The following is a 14,874-nucleotide window of genomic DNA, read 5'->3' as shown; positions in this document are numbered from 1 at the left end:
ATAATTTTGGGAAAGCTAGCATACCTTATCCAATTCGTAGAAATTTAAAATGCAAAGAGGTGTATTAATGTCTCTGAAAAGCCATAAAGAAACTGATTTATCTTTAACACCCAATCATCAAATTTATTTAAGCATAGAACACTCTTCTAGCATTTCCAATTTCATTTGACCAGAGCACACCATAGAAATTTTGGATCTAGCCTGCTGCCCTCTATTCTGCTAAAAAGGTGTCACAAACTGAAATAAACCCTCTTGGCGTTGGGGTGAACTGATCTCAACCCCTCAATAAAAGCAGTAGATACTTGGGCTTCATTATATGTTTAAAGTTATTTATTCATTCATTCATTCATTCATTTTAGAAACAGGTTCTCACTCTGTCACACAGACTGGAGTGCAGTGATGCGATCGCAGCTCACTGCACCCTTGAACTCCTGGGTTCAAGCAATCCTCCAAACTTGGCCTTATAGTGAACTAATCTCAACCCCTCAATAGAAGCAACAGATACTTAGTCTTCATTATATGTTTATTGTTTGTCTTATGTATATATTTATGAATGAATGAGACAGAGTCTCACTCTGTTGCCCAGGCTGGAGTGCAGTGGCATGATCACAGCTAACTGCAACCTTCAACTCATGGGTTCAAGCCATCCTACTACCTCAAACTCTCAAAGTGCTGCACTTAACAAGTGTGAGCCACCATGCTCAGACAAATTTTCTTTTGTGCCCCTGAGAAAACACAATGCAGGACCCCTTGGTTTCTCTTGCTTTATCATCTGTTGGGTGTTTACCATGTGCAGCATTGTGCTAACCAGTATTTAAATATATTCTACTTAATCTTCAAAGCAATTATGTCCAAAAAGATACTGTTATAATGCTTGTTTCATTAGAGAAAAGAATTGATGCTTATTAATAACATTGTTATAAAGTTACTGAGCACCAGTGTGAACCCAGTGTGATTCCAAAATCTGTGCCCTTAACTCTATTGCCTCCTGAGAGAAGGGAGAATAAAGTTCATGTGAAGCTCATCAGAAACAGGTGGCAAGAAGAGACCTGTCTAACCAGTCCCAACTTTCACCTGATATCCCAAATGCAAAGAAAGGAATCAGGCTTTGTGCCTGACCATCTCCAACTTGCATTCCTTACCCTAGCTGTACTTACTGTTTCTCTAACATGCTAAGCTCTCTCGCACTTCCAGGTACATTCTATTCCCCTTCTCCAGAGCACATCTCCACTGTTTCCCCTGGCTAACTCCTACTCATCCACTGAGTGTCAGCTTAGGCTTCACTTCCATCTGGAAGTCTTCCCTGACTCTCAGGCCTAAGTTTGGGGTTCCTCCTCTGTGCTCTCGAAGTCCCCATTCATCCACTCATAGCACATTCAAACCACCTACATGTTTACCTCTCCAACTAGACTGTAAGCTCAGAATCCCATGAAGTTGCAGACTGCACCCATCTTGTACATACCATACACCTGCTACATAGTGGATGCTCAATAAATATGAAACAAATTAATGGATAAATCAATCAAATCAAACACAGATGGGGAGTACTGATCCATTTAAAGTCCAAATATCCCCTATCATTGCTTGAAGTCAGCAACCACTAAACAAGGCTGTTTCCTCCTTATTTGGAGCATAAAGGCAAAGCAGATAGGCTCTGAGTGAGGCAGATCTGCAAACAAATCCCAGCTCTGTACCTGGATGACCGGAAGCAAGTTACTTTAGCCTCTCCAAATCTCAATTTCCTCATCTGGAAAATGGAGATGTAAAAAGTGCCTACCTCATAGGGTTATAGATCAGATAAGGTAATGCATAATTAAGTACTCAGCACAGTCTCTAGCACTTGGTCAGTGTTCAGTAAATATTAGCTATTGTGATCATGAGAAGAAAGAAGATAAACTCTCTACAAAAGATAAACTAGAACTAGTATAAAGTCTCAAAGTATAAAAAGAAGGAATAAATACAACACACTCCCAACTTTATAAAAAGAAAAGTAGATGATAGTGGTCCCTGGAAAAAAGGGACAGGAGAGCAACTCAAAGAAACTGTACTGAAAGTATTAAATCTATTTATTTATCACCTATTTTAGTGGACTAACAAGTAATTAAATTTCTGCAAAGTCAAAAACTCCAGGCCACTTGAGGTGGCTCACCCCTGTAATCCTAGCACTCTGGGAGGCCGCAGCAGGAGGATTGATTGAGTTCGAGACCAGTCTGAGCAAGACCGAGACTCCCTCTCTACTAAAAATAGAAAAAATAGCCAGGTGTTGTGGCATGGGCCTGTGGTCCCTCCCAGCTACTCAGTAGACTGAGGCAAGAGGATTGCTTGAGCCCAGGAATCTGTGGTTGCTGTGAGCTATGATGACGCCACTGTACTCTACTCAGGTTACTTTTTAAATCTTCTTGATCAAACTTGAAGCCTTTCAAAGAAAGCCGGACCTTGAGTATTTCTAACAATATAATAATTCCTGCCTATGCACATAAGTAACAGCCCTCATAAGTTTAGGCCAAGCTCCTAGAAACTACTTAGATTTCAAATTTGGGGAGATAAATGCTTAAATTCAATATATTTGTAATTTGGTTACAACTTTAATCAACTCCAGCTAATGTTAAAATGAACCAAAAAAAATCATAACATTAAGGACTCATAACTACTTTTAAATAGTTATTTTATATTGGACATTTAAATTTGTCTTTGAAATTTAATCATCAATTTTAATTGTGACATGGGTTTATTCTTAGTATAATGAATAGTGTGTCCACACCAAATAATACCAAAGTACCATTTTTTTTATACTTTTGTAGCAACCACTACTTGACATTTAAATTGTAGAGAGGTGGGTTCATCCTGTAAATTATTACATAATAAAAACTTTGTTTGGGCATGGTGGTTCAAGTCTATAATCCAGCACTTTGGGAGGCCAATGAAGGAGGATCACTTGAGCCTAGAAGTTTGAAGTTGCAGTGAGCTATGATTGCACCATTGCACTCTAGTCTGAGTGACAGAGTAAGACCCTGTCTCTAAAATAAATCAATAATTTTTTTAAAAATCTACTTTAAACATGATAGAAGCAATATTTCTTCTCTCTATACTACCACCTCCAAAAAGTAACACAACATTTAAAAAACATAATTTAAGGAAATGTACTCCTTATTAAGCTAAATAGAACAATGGCATCGATCATTTCAGCTATTGATAACCTTAGTCATGCAGTTTACATGAGCATATTTTGTTGCAGGGCAAAAGTCACTCAGGTTTTCCTACTTCAAAGCCTCTGCCATCCTGACTTGTATACATAGACAACAAAGAAATAGAAGTCATACATCAATAACATAATCCTTACTTACATCTGTAAGAAAAGACAGACACATAACCTGGGGTTAGATATTTTAGAAGATTCTCAAGACAGATGTTATCAGAAAGATACTTCAAATTCTGTGGCAACTTCAACTGAAGAAATGGAATATTCTCTTTCATTATCTTTCAATACCATAAACCTAAAATTTGTTTTAGAATACTCCAAGAAAAAAAAAATGAAGTAGATAGATAAAACAATATTGGTGAAATGCCAAAAATTATTGAAGCTGGGATGAAAAGTACACAAGGTTCAAGGTATTATTCTTTGTTTGCATATGTTTGAGAATTTCCAGTGATAAACAGAATATTCTCTCCACTTAAGCTTAAATTTAGATTTGCCATAATCTTAACCTAGAAACCAATAAAATACTACAAAAGACTTTTCACCTCTCTAAAAGTACAACTCAGTCACTGATGAGTCTCTAGGAACTTGTGCTCAGCAAGGTCTAATCCCTGGGTCCCCAACAACCCTTCTCATAAACAGGGTGCAATTCCAAGTCCAATCACATTAATGCATACTGGCTCCAGAAGACATTTCCCGCCAAAACACCAAAACCTACGTAAAATGACCAGCATTTTGTTCACATTCTCAGATCATCACATTTTTCAGATATAACCATTTGAGAAATTTGAATTAAATAATTAAACCAAGATGAGATGAATTTTCAAAACTCCTCCACAAGACCTTATAAAGTCATGTAATCAGCCACTACATCAAATAAATAAGCTCTAATTAACATCAAACTTTGAATAATATGAAAACAGGCTCTAAGAGATGATGTAAACATAGGTAACTGACTATTACAACCTAGAGGCCGGGCATGGTGGCTTGCACCTGTAATCTGAGCACTCTGGGAGGCCAAAGCAGGAGGATAACTTGAGGTCAGGAGTTTGAGACCAGCAAGAGTAAGACCCTGTCTCTACTAAAAATAGAGACAATTAGCAGGGCAACTAAAAATAGAAAAAGTTAGCTGGCTATCATGGTGGGCATGGGCCTGTTGTCCCAGCTGTTTGGGAGGCTTAGGCAGGAGGATTGCTTGAGCCTGGGAATTTGAGGTTGCTGTGAGCTAGGCTGATGCCACGGCACTCTAGCCCAGGCAACAGAGCAAGACTCTGTCCCAAAAATAAGTAAACAAATAAAACTTTGAGAAATATAATTTAAAAGCCTTTGATCTCTAAATTTTAAATTGCCCCCCCTTTTTTTTTTTTTTTTTTTTGAGACGGAGTCTCGCTTTGTTGTCCAGGCTAGAGTGAGTACCGTGGCGTCAGCCTAGCTCACAGCAACCTCAAACTCCTGGGCTCGAGTGATCCTTCTGCCTCAGCCTCCCGAGTAGCTGGGACTACAGGCATGCGCCACCATGCCCGGCTAATTTTTTTATATATATATCAGTTGGCCAATTAATTTCTTTCTATTTATAGTAGAGACGGGGTCTCGCTCTTGCTCAGGCTGGTTTTGAACTCCTGACCTTGAGCAATCCGCCCGCCTCGGCCTCCCAAGAGCTAGGATTACAGGCGTGAGCCACAGCGCCCGGCCTAATTGCCCCATTTTTAACTTTTGACAAAGAAATATTCCAAGTAATCTAAGACAAACTGGTCATCAGAACTTTTGAACAAAACATAGAACACAATTAATGTAAATATATGAATAATTGTTCTAGTCTTCTCCGAAGCTATAAGAGGAAAACAGAAAAACAGAAAAGTTTTATTTTTTGAATTAACAATCGAAAATTTATATTTTTATATATATATAAAACAACCGACATACTGCTGCATGAAAATTAAGCTATCAAAACAATCTAGGGAAGAGATATTTTCACTTCCAAACATTTTAGTAAAAATAAACAATAATACTTACCAGCACTTTGTTTTCAACTTTGTCTCCCTTAAGTTCCAATTTTACTTTCTTCTTCACTGCAATTTTTATCTTCCTGCCAATAACATCCTTTATGCTTTCTGAAAGAAGGGAATAATTTCATTACAGTCTTTTATTAATAAGAAAAAAAGCATTAGGGAAGAGAGGATATTTGGAGGAGTATAGTTTTTATTGTTGTCTTTTTTTTATTTGTTTTAATAGCCATCAAGTATTTAATAAACATCTACTTTGTACCTTGTATTGTGTGCTCACATGCTGAGGCAAATATAAAAGCATATTAACATAATACCAGCTCATGCAAGACATGACATAGTCTTGCTTGGAAAACAGGATACATGCATAAGAAAAAAAAAAGCAGCAACACAGGGCAGTATGATGCATACTATCTTGCATGGAGACCGTAAGTACAACAGAAATTCATAAATTCCCTCAACCCTTGGCTGGTTACCTCTGGTCCCCAGGAACCTTTTGGTTCATCACAGGGCCATACAAATATTAGCATTTTCTATGACTGTCTTGACATGATGGGTGGGGAATATAACAAAGAACCCAGAACTGGACCAAATGATTTAGCCAGAGGACACTTCCAGCCATCTGTCCTTTCAAAATCATTACTGCACAACACCCCAAATAGTGGTCAAAGGCAATGGAAAAGGAGAAATTGGGAGAGAAAGATTGAAAGTCTTCCTAGGACTCCCATGAGTACCACAAACAGAACATGTCCCAAATCAAACTCATTATCTTCTCCTCTGGCCACTACTGAAGCTAGAAACTTTGCTTACTGACAACTCCTTTCTCTCAGATAGGAAGTGAATCTCCTAAAACCTTCCTTCTAAACAGCTCCTGACCACCTGGGCATGACTGCATTGAAAGCCTCAGAATGTCTCACCACAGCCTCTAATCTATCAGCCACTGTCACCTCCATAACCACAGAAACCCTTCCAAAATCATGAGTATGATCAGGTCCATCCTGGTGTATAAGCTGCAGTCATTTTTGCATGAACCCAAACCTCACAGCATGCCATTCAAGGTCTTTCACATTTTTTCAGCTAAACATCTCAGCACACACCTAAAGATCCAATCATCCCTGATATTGTCATCTTTTACAGCAGGATTCTATATATTATTCTCTTTCCTGGGATGCCCTTTCCCTATTCTCTTCCTGGTTATATTCTACTTATCCTTCAAAATATAGCTCCTTCCTGTATGCTACCACAGCTCTGTATTCCATGATCATTTTGGTTCATTTATATATTCAACAAATACATGCACCTGTGTGTCAGGTACTCTACTCAGTGCTAGATCGAAACGGTCTCTGCTTATCACGGGAGTTTACAATCTAGTGGAGGCCATGGACGGAATGCTAGGAAACAAATCTTCACACAGTATCCGAGGTCATGGATTAGGGAGCACAAGAAGGCTTCATTCAGGTAGGAAGGAATCGCTGAGCTGAATCTTGAAGACATAGGAAATAGAACACTGGTTTCCAAAGTGGAGGGTACAAAACAATCCACTGAGATGCAGGAAAAAAAGAGAAATTTTACTTCTATTTACAGTGTGTTTTTCAGGTTATGTTTTAGATTTTACACACTAACTGAAGTACGTTATGTAGTTTAACAAATATATGTCTACTAGGGGGTGATCAAAATTTTCTTATTGGGAACACACCATCACAAAAATTTAGAGCCATCACAAAAATTTAGAGCCACTAAGTTAGATAAGAAAAGTGAAAAAAATAATAATAATAATAATAATTCAGTAAGACACGATGGGTAGAAAAAAAAAAAAAAGAAAAGTGAAAAGGGGGAGAAAAGGACATTATCAGCAGAGAGAACAACATGGAAACCTAAGAAAGCACAGCCTGTTCAAGGAAGGGCAATGAGGTGGAATGTTTGGGGCAAGAGCACATGTGTGGGAGCCCACTGCACTGGGAGTTCTTTACCCAGTTCCTATCAGAACTTGAAACAAGTACAGGCTGCTCCTCCCTCTCCTAAAAAAAGAATTGTGGTAAATGGGCATCTGAAACCGAATTAAGAGTATACACAGAAGGAAAGAGACTGGGAAGTCATACACCAAAAGATGAAAAATAGTTATCCCTAAGTGGTAATATGGGTGACCTATAATCTCATCCACATTTAAAATTTTTTCTACAAAAATCCAGTATTACTTTTTTAATCAGAAAGATATACAATATGTTTTTTAAATGTCTTAGGGGATTAGCTTAAGTAAATATACTGAGGTTTTCACATGGATGCCATTTTGAATTGATAAGAACAGAGCTCTTATGAGCATTTGCAATTAGAGAGCAAAGCAGGTGCAGGAATTTCCCCTATCACACTAGTGGAACTTGACCGTGAAAGGCCCAGAAAAATCACTTCAGGCATATCACAAAAGTGTATGTCACTCTGTTGAAAGACTTATGACATAGGCAATATTCAATACACACAAAAGTTCTATTTCAAAATACGGGTCAAATTTAACTTTTAAAAAATACCAAACTATTTATTTTGAAAACCATTAATACAAACCAGATACCTTATTTCCACTCCATCCTTCACCCTTCACTTGAGTCTACATAATTACCTAAACTTCTCATTACCAGGCTCAAGGACAACTCATTACACAAATTAAAAATCTGCCACCCTCTTAATCCTTATCCCCTGCCTGACCAGCCAGGCAAGCCCTTCCCTAAACCATTTCTCAGGACCTCCCTATGAAGGTATCTTCAGAGCCTCAGGCGTTTGTTTCCTCTTCCAGTGGAGTGTTGGAAAGGTCTCAGCCTCCAGAACCAGATAGGTCACTCGCCCCAGCAAAGGGGCAGCCTCCACTCAGTTGGGAACAGAAAAGAGGACCTGCTGGGAGTATGATGGGGTGTGTGTGAGTGAGAAAGAAAAAGAGAGAGAAGAACTTCATACTCTAAATTCTGATAAAGGGTCAGGTTTGTTCGTAATTCAACAAAAGTAGAGGCTTCTGTACAAATCTAGCAACAGCTTCTTTACCTCAAGTTTTACCTGCTGAGTTAAGTCACTAATGGAAGGGCACACACAAATTCCTCCGAAGTATGGATAAAACTAGCTACAGAGGGCCAAATTCCACATAGAGATAAATGGGGGCTTAGAACTTCCTCTTGTTGTAAGCACCGATTAAACAGCATCTACCCGAGGGCTAAAGCTGTGTAGTGTGCCAAGGATGGTACAGCAGGGAATATAGGTCACTGGGGCCCCAAACACATCTAAACAGACACACGTACCTTGTTACAATATAACATTCTACACACACACACACACACACACACACACACACACACGCTTAAACGCTAGGTTTTCGAACACTCCTATCCACCCTGTTTTAGCTCTGCCATTTTAACCCTCCAGATAATTAAGTTAAACCCAAGACTTAAAATCCAACCTCCCCCGCCCCATATAAAAAAAAAAAAAAAAAAAAACACCTTAAGGGACTCAAACAATGGGTCACCTTGTACGGGGTACCACACACTGGTTCCCTATGAGATCCGGGGTAGGGAGAATTGGTAAGTTAATCATTATTAAAATAAGGCTTGTATCATTAACCCTCAATTTCCTGGCCAGGGTTTGCGTCAGCCTCGTAACCCTTTCGCTCCCAGCTCGCTACACCAAACCACGCCTTGCCGGGCCCACTCAATTTTACCAGACCAGCTCCCCCTCCCCCCAAGTCTGTGTGTCGAGGGGCCCCTCCCACGGGCATTTTCTCGAGGGTGCCTGACACATGCCGGAGACGACCTACTGTGTGCTCGCCAGCTGTCCTTCTGCTAGGTTTCCCCGGACTTTCCCGAGTTTGGGGCTGTGGGCTGGGTGCCGCAAACGGTTCTTCCCGCTTCCAGAACTCCCAAGACTGAGGTAGCCCGCCCCCTTCTTCCGCCAACCCGGACCCCACGTCGGGGCTGGAGGAGGCGCCTGGGGCTCCCGGCAGAGACCCTCGGGGGCTCCTGATTCTCCCCCACGCCTCCCCTCTCCAGGCTTGGCTCCAGGAGGTCGAAGGGGAGCAAACTTCCCGGCGCCCCCCAGCGCCCCTGCCCAACACCACTCCGACCTACGGGGCGGCGAGACTTCGCGGGACCTGCGGGAAAGCAGAGGTGGGAGGGAGGTGGAGGTGGAGGTGAGGAGCACGCAGAGGAAGATGGAAAATTAACAACCACGCGAAGCTTACCTATCAACTCCCTGGGAACATCAGCGCTCTCCTCGGTCATGGTTGCCCTCTAGGTGCGGGGGGTATTGCAGGTCTAACTCTGATTGACGGCCCCCCGCTCTTCCCTGAACCTCTCAATTTTTTGAGAGAGGCAGATGCAGCTTGCAAATGAGAGTGGGCAAGAAAGGGGGGGAGCGGAGATACAATTTTGCCGCGCCCCCGCCCCACAAAAAAAAAAAAAAAAAAAGAGTTGCAAATAGGAGGTGGGTTTGCTGCCGCAGCTACATGACGCCTCCTCGCAGTTCCCGGCGGCGGAAAGGGCAGCGGGCAGGCTTCGGAGCGGGCGGGCGGGCGCGGCTGCTCCGGCTCGCTGGTCCGCGGCGCAGCTCGGGCCGGCCTGGGCGCCGCACCTAGGGCCCTAGGTAGAGCGGAAGGCGTGGGGAGGGCGGGGAGAGCGCGCGGCGGGGGAGTGGGAGGCTCTCCTCGCTCTCCTGCCGGGCTGCGGCTGGGCGGGGGCAGCTCCGGCCCTCCTCCTCCTCCTTCTCCTCCTCCTGCTCCTGCGTTCCCTCCTCACCTCGCGAGAGCCGGCTTCCGCGCCGGTCCCAGGCCGGCCTCAGGGGCCCGGGCGCCGGGTCCCCGGTGCGGGGCGCACCCCCGGGAGACACGCTCCGCGCGCGGCGGCTGGCGGGCACGGCGCCCCTTCTCGCCGCCTCCCTCCCGAACCGCAGAAGCCCTGCGTCTGGAGAGGGGGCGAGGGAGCGTGAGAGAGAGCCCGGGAGCCATCTGCTGGCTGCGAGGGAGGAGAGCCGGCTGGGCCCGGGCTTCCCGATTCCGTCCCACCTCCCGGCGGCCGAGGGACCTGGAGGACGGGAGACTGCAGATTCTGCAGACCCGTCTGCACGGAAGCTGGTTTTTCCAGGACCCTTTACACACTTTTTCAATCCTCCCTGTGGCATGTCATTTCACCAGCGTTATTAATTTTCCATTTCTTGTGAGCGAGAGCTAGACGAAGCCTGTAAACACTAACCATATGGTGAGAAGACACTTTCTTGTGTGTGCTCAGCGGCTGCTCTGCAGCCTCCGCTTGCAATATCAGACATGGGGTTGTGAGAGCGCCTTGGAAAATGCCTTTTACTCGCAGTGGAGCCTCTTTTATCCTCAGGGCTTATTTGGGGAGCTAAGTATTAGTCACATAAGCCAGAATAAGCCTGCTGATAGATCTGATCCTACCTGACCCTCCGACTTCCCTGAGGTCTCCCCGGAGGGTGAAGTTTCAGGGCCAAGAATACATATGTGTGCCTCCATCGCTGTTTTACAGCCCAGCGGCTGGGAACGTTCCAGCCTGTCGAATCGGGTTCTGCTTATAAAGGACAGAAAGAGGGAAGGGAGGAAAGGAGAGGGAATCCCACGCATTTGGTAATTCAGTTTTAAACATTGCTATTGATCTTGGATCCCTGATAATAATCTTCAGCCTCAGGGCCAGCCATTACCCCTATGGAATTTACCAATCTGGCCCCTTCCCACCCTCCCAACCTCTCCCACCTCCCATTCTATTACCTCCAGACTCGCTATTTACTTCCTCCCTTCCTCTTAAAGGCCATCTGTTTCTTATCTATGTTTTCAAATCCATCCCAATGTGTACCTTCTTTGTAAAGATTTTCCAGGGATTTTTCAGATCACTGTGATCCCTAAACCACTAGAATGTATTGCCGGAAACATTCAAAAGCCCAACCATAGGGTGCCTTGTGACATTACTTGTGTATTTGTCTAGTTTTGCTATTTAACTCTTGCAGTGTTCCCTGAGTTTGGGGTTTTCTGCCCAACTAAACTGTAGGCAATTTGAAGGCAGGACTTTATCTTGGAGTTTTGAACTTTCTCAACAGCCTTGTGCAAAGTAGGTTTTCAATAAACATTTTAAAACTGATTTTAGAGCTTTGGACCTCAGATCCCCAACCATTTGTTTCAAAAGTTGGCAATTTCTTCGTTTCTCCCTCTTTTTTTGGCTGGAGTGCAGTGGTGTGATCATAGCTCATTTCAACGTTGAACGCCTAGGCTCAAGCAATCCTTTGTCTCAGCCTCCCAAGTAGCTAGGACTATAGGTGTATGCCACCTCAGGCTGCTAAATTTTTGTTGTTGTTTTGGTAAAGACAGGTTCTAAGCTATGTTGCCCAGGCTGGTCATGAACTCCTGGTCTTAAGCAATCATCCTGCCTCAGCCTCTCAAAGTCCTAGGATTACAGGCATGAGCCACTGTGCACATCTAAAAGTTGGCAACTTGGCAGAGCAGGTGGCTCACGCCTGCAATCCTAGCACTCTGGGAGGCCGAGGCAGGAGGATCACTTGAGGTCAGGAGTTCAAGACCAGCTTCAGCAAGACCCTGACCCTATCTCTACTAAAAATAGAAATAAATTAGGCAGACAACTAAAAATAGAAAAAACTAGCTAGGAATAGTGGCATGCACCTGTAGTCCCAGATACTCAGGGAAGCTGAGGCAGGAGGATCACTTGAGCCCAGGAGCTGGAGATTGCTGTGAGCTAGGCTGATGCCACAGCACTCTAGCCTGGGCAACAGAGCAAGACTCTGTCCCAAAAAAATTAAAAAAAAAAAAAATTAGCAACTTCTTTAAGCTAGACATTTCTTTAGTGCATTAAACATCTCTTTTCTACACTAAATGGAAATTATTGTCTCAAAACTGTCTTTCATTCAACCGTGTGTGTTAGAGGACTTTTTTGGCACATGCAGTGAAGTTTCAGAAATAGCTCTGAAGGTTCCAAACCATGTGATAACTTGTGAAAATAAGAACAAAAGATTTTTTTTTCTATGTCCTGGGGTAGTGGAAAGAATAAAGAGAAGGCTGTATGGCAGTTCTGTAATACAGTACTCCTTGGCTTCTTTTAAAGGAAACTGGGATTTCAATGAAAGAATCATTTTCACTGCAGCAGGATCCTGATTGGCTCCTACACCTCTGAAGAAATAGATTCCAATGAATCTCCTATCACAATACTGAAAAATGACTTGATTTTGGAAATCAAAGTCATTAATTTCTTAGGTGCAAAACTCAAATATATTTCAGAAAAGCAAGTAGAGAACTCCAAGGAGCACTGCTTATAAAGCTGTAAAACCCAACAAGCAGTAAATATCCCTAGCACAGTAAAACCTTGGTGCCAGCTTAGAGACTGCAATTCACACTCTGAAATGTGTGCTTGTTCACTGAAATCTGCCCACTCCTCCTAATGCTGCAAAAATAGACTTTTCTGACCATACCTGCTCTCCAATTTCCAACTTTTAAGTTCATCCCTGCTTATATACTGTGAATTAAAGGAGTGGTCAAACTACTATACTATACTGATTGCTATTGCATATGTGATTGGCCATAACTTCATCTAAGTAAGTGTTTAAGCATTACAGCTGGTACCGATAATCTGAAACCTGCTAGTCAGAGAAAAGTTTTTCAGAGAATCTTAACTGCACTTGAACTTTTAAAATGTTAAACACATTGGCAACAAATTTAATATATACTGAGTGATAAAATTATTTTGGAAAATCATACATGGATTTTTTTTTTTTAAAGAAATAGGGTCTAGCTCTGTCACCTAGGCTGGAGTGCAGTGGTTTGATCATAGCTCACTGTAACCTGGAACTCCAGGGCTCAGTGAGTGATCTCCCACCTCAGCCTCCCAAAGTGCTGGGATGGAATTTTATTTTTAATTCATGGGCATACATTCATATCTATATAGTATATTTGGTAATACATAATAGTGAGAAAACACTCTCTCAATTGAAAGAATTTGCTGAAAATACCGAATATCTCTATAATGACCCAACGCACTATCATTAAAACTGTATCGTATAATGATTAAACTCATGGATACAAAACAAACAAAAAAGAAGAATTCAGCAAACTAACAAAACAAAACAAAAAACCTCACACACCTAGGTCAGTCTCTGATCTTGCCTACTGCATGTAGAACTGGTTTTAAAATTGGAAGGTATTCAGAAACGTGGGAACCAATAGCATTTCAATCCTCAAGTAATGATTTAAAGACTAACTTCACAAACTCAATACTACCTACCATTAGTAGGTAGGTACTCAGTAACTACCTACCATTAGTTAAGAGGCCGTCTTATGGAAGTGTATATTTACCAACATGGTTAATGGAGACCTTTCAGGAGAAGTATGCAGTGCAAACTAAGCTTGCAAACAGCTCTAAAAAAAGCTTAGTTTATCTCTGATTAGAAGACAATGGGGGCCCCTGTGCAGTGGCTCTTGCCTGCCTGTAATCCTAGCACTCTGGGAGGCTGAGGAGGTGGGAGGTTTGCTTGAGGTCAGTAGTTTGAGACCAGCCTTAGCAAGAGTGAGACACCACCACTCCTCCCTCCTTCTCCCCCCTCCATTGCTACTAAAAATAGAAAAAAAAAAATTAGCCTAGCGTGCTGGTGTGTGCTTGTAGTCCCAGCACTTTGGAGGCTGAGGCAGGAAGATCGCTTAAGCCCAGGAGTTGGAGGATGCTGTGAGCTAGGCTGATGTCACAGCATTCTAGTCTGGACAACAGAGTGAGACTCTGTCTCAAAAATAAATACATAAATAAATAAATAAAGACAATGGGAGGTAAATGGCTATTAAACACTACTTGAAGTATTTACAAATGAAATTATATCAGACCTGAGATTTGCTTGAAAATCTGTTAATCCATGGAGGATGTTCTTAGAGGGGGAGAATTGAATAGGGATATACATGAAATCAAGGCCGGGCACTGTAGCTCACGCGTGTAATCCTAGCACTCTGGGAGGCCAGAGGTAGGCAGATTGCTCGAGGTCAGGAGTTTGAAACCAGCCTGAGCAAGAGAGAGACGTGTCTCTACTTTAAATAGAAAGAAATTAATTGGCCAACTAATATATATAGAAAAAATTAGCCGGGCATGGTGGCACATGCCTGTAGTCCCAGCTACTTTGGAGGATGAGGCAGCAGGATTGCTTGAGCCCAGGAGTTTGAGGTTGCTGTGAGCTAGGCTGACAACCATGGCATTCACTCTAGCCTGGGCAACAAAGCAACACAGCAAGACTCTGTCTCAAAAAAAGAAAAAAAAGAAAAAAAGAAAGAAATCAAAATGGCCTTATGTTGATTTTCATTGTAGCTGGATAACAGATATATGGGAGTTCATTCCTTTTACTTTTGTGTGTGTTTGAAATGTTCCATAACAATAATAGTAAAGCATGACAAACAGACAGATATGACTGAACAAGGAAGAAAATCAACTCAGTCACTAATTCAGAAAACATCTATTTGAATGTGTCATAATCAGAGCTCACAGTTATATAAGGGTTTCCCAATCAGAACACTTGAGCACTTCAATAAACACTATATTGTCGGCTGGGCACAGTGGCTCACGCCTGTAATCCTAGCACTCGGGGAGGCCGGGGAGGCCGAGGCGGGCAGATTGCTTGAGGTCAGGAGTTCGAAACCAGTCTGAGCAAGAGGGAGAC

At 42.5% G+C, this 14,874-nt stretch overlaps 1 protein-coding gene across 6 annotated transcripts in view; it reads right to left on the bottom strand.

Annotated features, from left to right (window-relative positions):
* Window positions 1-9,838, bottom strand: part of CARMIL1 (capping protein regulator and myosin 1 linker 1) — a 318,790-nt gene extending 308,952 nt beyond the window's left edge. For 3 of the 6 annotated variants that reach the window (XM_076010503.1, XM_076010505.1, XM_012741299.2), the window contains exons 1-2: window positions 9,413-9,797; window positions 5,210-5,307 (exon numbers count right to left, since the gene is read on the bottom strand). In XM_076010503.1, coding sequence (XP_075866618.1) covers window positions 5,210-5,307; window positions 9,413-9,452 — 138 coding nt within the window. In that variant the 5' untranslated portion in view covers window positions 9,453-9,797. Of the gene's footprint in view, window positions 1-5,209; window positions 5,308-9,412 lie in introns of all 6 variants that reach the window. The other 3 variants (XM_012741297.2, XM_076010502.1, XM_012741301.2) reach the window with 2 other exon arrangements.
* Between the last annotated feature and the right edge of the window lie 5,036 nt (window positions 9,839-14,874).

The sequence above is a fragment of the Microcebus murinus genome, chromosome 15 (assembly GCF_040939455.1).
Source record: "Microcebus murinus isolate Inina chromosome 15, M.murinus_Inina_mat1.0, whole genome shotgun sequence".
Classification (NCBI taxonomy): Eukaryota; Metazoa; Chordata; class Mammalia; order Primates; family Cheirogaleidae; genus Microcebus; species Microcebus murinus.
This window is presented reverse-complemented; position numbering and strand designations above follow the sequence as displayed.